The 2332-nt window shown below is 40.0% G+C and overlaps 1 protein-coding gene across 1 annotated transcript; it reads right to left on the bottom strand.

The window, feature by feature from the left end:
• Positions 1–633: 633 nt before the first annotated feature.
• Positions 634–2120, bottom strand: LOC149653651 (uncharacterized). The gene is made up of 3 exons (XM_089847142.1): positions 1762–2120; positions 841–1052; positions 634–775 (listed from the first exon to the last, which is right to left on the bottom strand). Exons 1-3 carry the CDS (start codon positions 1862–1864, stop codon positions 656–658), a joined length of 435 nt encoding a protein of 144 aa, XP_089703268.1. The 5' UTR covers positions 1865–2120; the 3' UTR covers positions 634–655.
• Positions 2121–2332: the final 212 nt, after the last annotated feature.

The raw sequence follows: 2332 nt of genomic DNA, 5'->3' as shown, positions 1-2332 counted from the left end.
GATAATTATACCGATTTCGAATAAAATACGCGAGTTATTAAAAGAATTCGGGTGGATTTCACGGGCACGTAGCGATATGAACATTTAACAAAAGCCCTCATTTTAAGCGTGTTTCTTGATTTGCACGCTTCTCACTTGGACTTTGTTGACAGCGGATTACCAAATGAGCAATTGATTGGTTTAGCGGTGTCAAAACTAAGCGGTGCTATGAAAATGGTCTATGGGATCAATGGGCAGTTGGAAGTGGAACTGCAAAAAATTGCCATTTTACTACGCATCGGTTCCACGAGCTATAACGTAACGCAATACGGAGCTCTTGAACTCGCCATTACGCGCTCGAGAGTAGTTGTACAATAATTAGCATTTTTCCAGCGTTATTAGTCAATGCACGTGAACGCCAGTTGAGGTATAGAATTATGGAAGAAGACTCTACTAGCTACGTTTTATATTAAAGATCATCGTTAATGTGCGAAGGAGAAAGACCTAAACCTAGACTGTTCTTGCATTAAGAAAGTTAACGAACCTTTGGTTGATGATCTTCAGAGCTTTCGGATTCATTGTTCCATTGTTAACTGGGATCACTAGCGGTTGTTCGAAGTACTTGGCCGAACCAAGATGAAGACGCGCTAGTTTCAGATTTTGCTCATCCAAGTCACTAACAAGACCAACTGTAAATAAAGTATATCTCCAACCATATGTCCTTTCCTGACTGTAAGTCTCCCACTTTAAAGCGTTTTTCTCGCTGATGCCAGAGAGTTTTCATGTCATCGTCAGTCTGTTAGGATTGAAATTTTATTCATGGACTTTGGAAATGAGATTAAAGTATTTAAAAATCTCCACCGATTGTTTAACTCTGTCTTCTATTAAGTCAGAAATTGAAACGTTGACGTCGGGTACTCTCAACAAATCCGGAATTCCGTTAATGTTCTCTATCTTCTGAGACGAGAAATTGGCTTTCAAGACTCCGTTGAACAAATTGTCGATGACCACTACTATCAAGAGGTAAACTCCAACGGTGAAGCGAATCGCCAGTGACGAAGGAATATCGAAGCCTGCACCGACACAAACCAATAGAAAAAGACTGAGTGGTTGAAGGCACTGTTCATTTACTTCACTGTACTGGACGTGTGGGTGTGTCTGTGTGCATTGTTACATCCAAAGGGTAACGCGTTCGCAGTTTGCAAATCGAAGCAAACGTGTTCAGAAATTCAATACCGCATTCATAGTTCAAGGAAGTTCGAAAAAATTGTATTTCACTACCTTAGCTATTCCGCGTTTAATAGTGGCTTTAAAGTATAATGGCGCTTTTTTTGGAACTCGGCGTTATCTCTCCATGTTGTCAACGCTATTATCCTCAGAACTTGCTTGTTAAATCGTATTATATCCTCAACTTCGTTTATAAATAATCGTTTATCCACAAATTTACGGAAAATGGATAGAAAGGGTTATTTTTTTCTTTTCTTTTCATTGGATGTATTTTTAACTTTGCGCGTCCATCATAGATGGCGTGTACAATTAATAGATTTATTCGGCATCTTTCGTGTTTTGTGTTTACGCGTGCTACGGAGCGAGACAGGCAAGGAGGGGGGGGCTCACGCTCCCTTTGGAATTTTTTCTCTCTCCAACAATTCGCTTGTGTGACGTCACACTAGACCACCGCGGCTCTGCTTGGCATATGAATCAGGGTGCACGCTTTAAAATATTGTAACTAACTGCCCCTTAATTTCCAAAATTTGAAAAGCCCGACTCTGGAGACTCTACCTTTTCCCAAAATGAATCCGAAATAAAGAAAGAGTTTCTGAGCAGCGAAGGACATCATTGATCCTGGAATTCCCTTGACTCGCTTGTGAATGATGTCAACCATCGTTAAGACTCCCTTGACGCAAAGCAACCCGCTCCAAATCTGAAAAAGTGTTTTCAGAGAAGCAACGATTAAGAATTACTTTGCAAATAAATACATGGCTCTCAAGCAAAGGGCTTAACCTTAACATCACCGGCACTAAGAGAAGCGAATCACCCCAGCCAGGATCTAGATGTTACTGAAGTCTGACCCAGAGCTTGTGAAAATTGCTATACAAATGATTCTAACACCTTTACAACTTCAACAGCGCTGAAGCCAAATCCCCTGCCGATGAGAAACAATCTACAAAACTTCATAAACCCTAAAAATAAGTCGGGACTAAAAATTGCCCACGTAAATATAAGAAGCTTGAAGTATAAAATATTAGAAATAGAATACCTATTAACACTTTACAACATCGATATCTTAGGCATCACAGAGACATGGTTGAACGCAACTATCCCAGACATTATTTGTAACATAGAAGGATAT

This window comes from Phalangium opilio, unplaced genomic scaffold (genome assembly GCF_054372755.1).
Source record: "Phalangium opilio isolate 3A_F unplaced genomic scaffold, DU_Popi_V2 ptg000082l_1, whole genome shotgun sequence".
Lineage (NCBI taxonomy): Eukaryota > Metazoa > Arthropoda > Arachnida > Opiliones > Phalangiidae > Phalangium > Phalangium opilio.
Note: the sequence above shows the minus strand (reverse complement) of the source record. Positions and strands in the feature narration are given on the sequence as shown.

What these genes read in the sequence shown, in the direction of transcription:
- LOC149653651 (XM_089847142.1), bottom strand. Translation starts at nt 1,864, where the DNA reads ATGGTTGACATCATTCACAAGCGAGTCAAGGGAATTCCAGGATCAATG. An exon ending in CGGATTCATTTTGGGAAAAG is followed by an intron (nt 1,053 to 1,761) that starts GTAGAGTCTCCA and finishes GTGTCGGTGCAG; the next exon opens with GCTTCGATATTCCTTCGTCA. An exon ending in AAGACAGAGTTAAACAATCG is followed by an intron (nt 776 to 840) that starts GTGGAGATTTTT and finishes CAATCCTAACAG; the next exon opens with ACTGACGATGACATGAAAAC.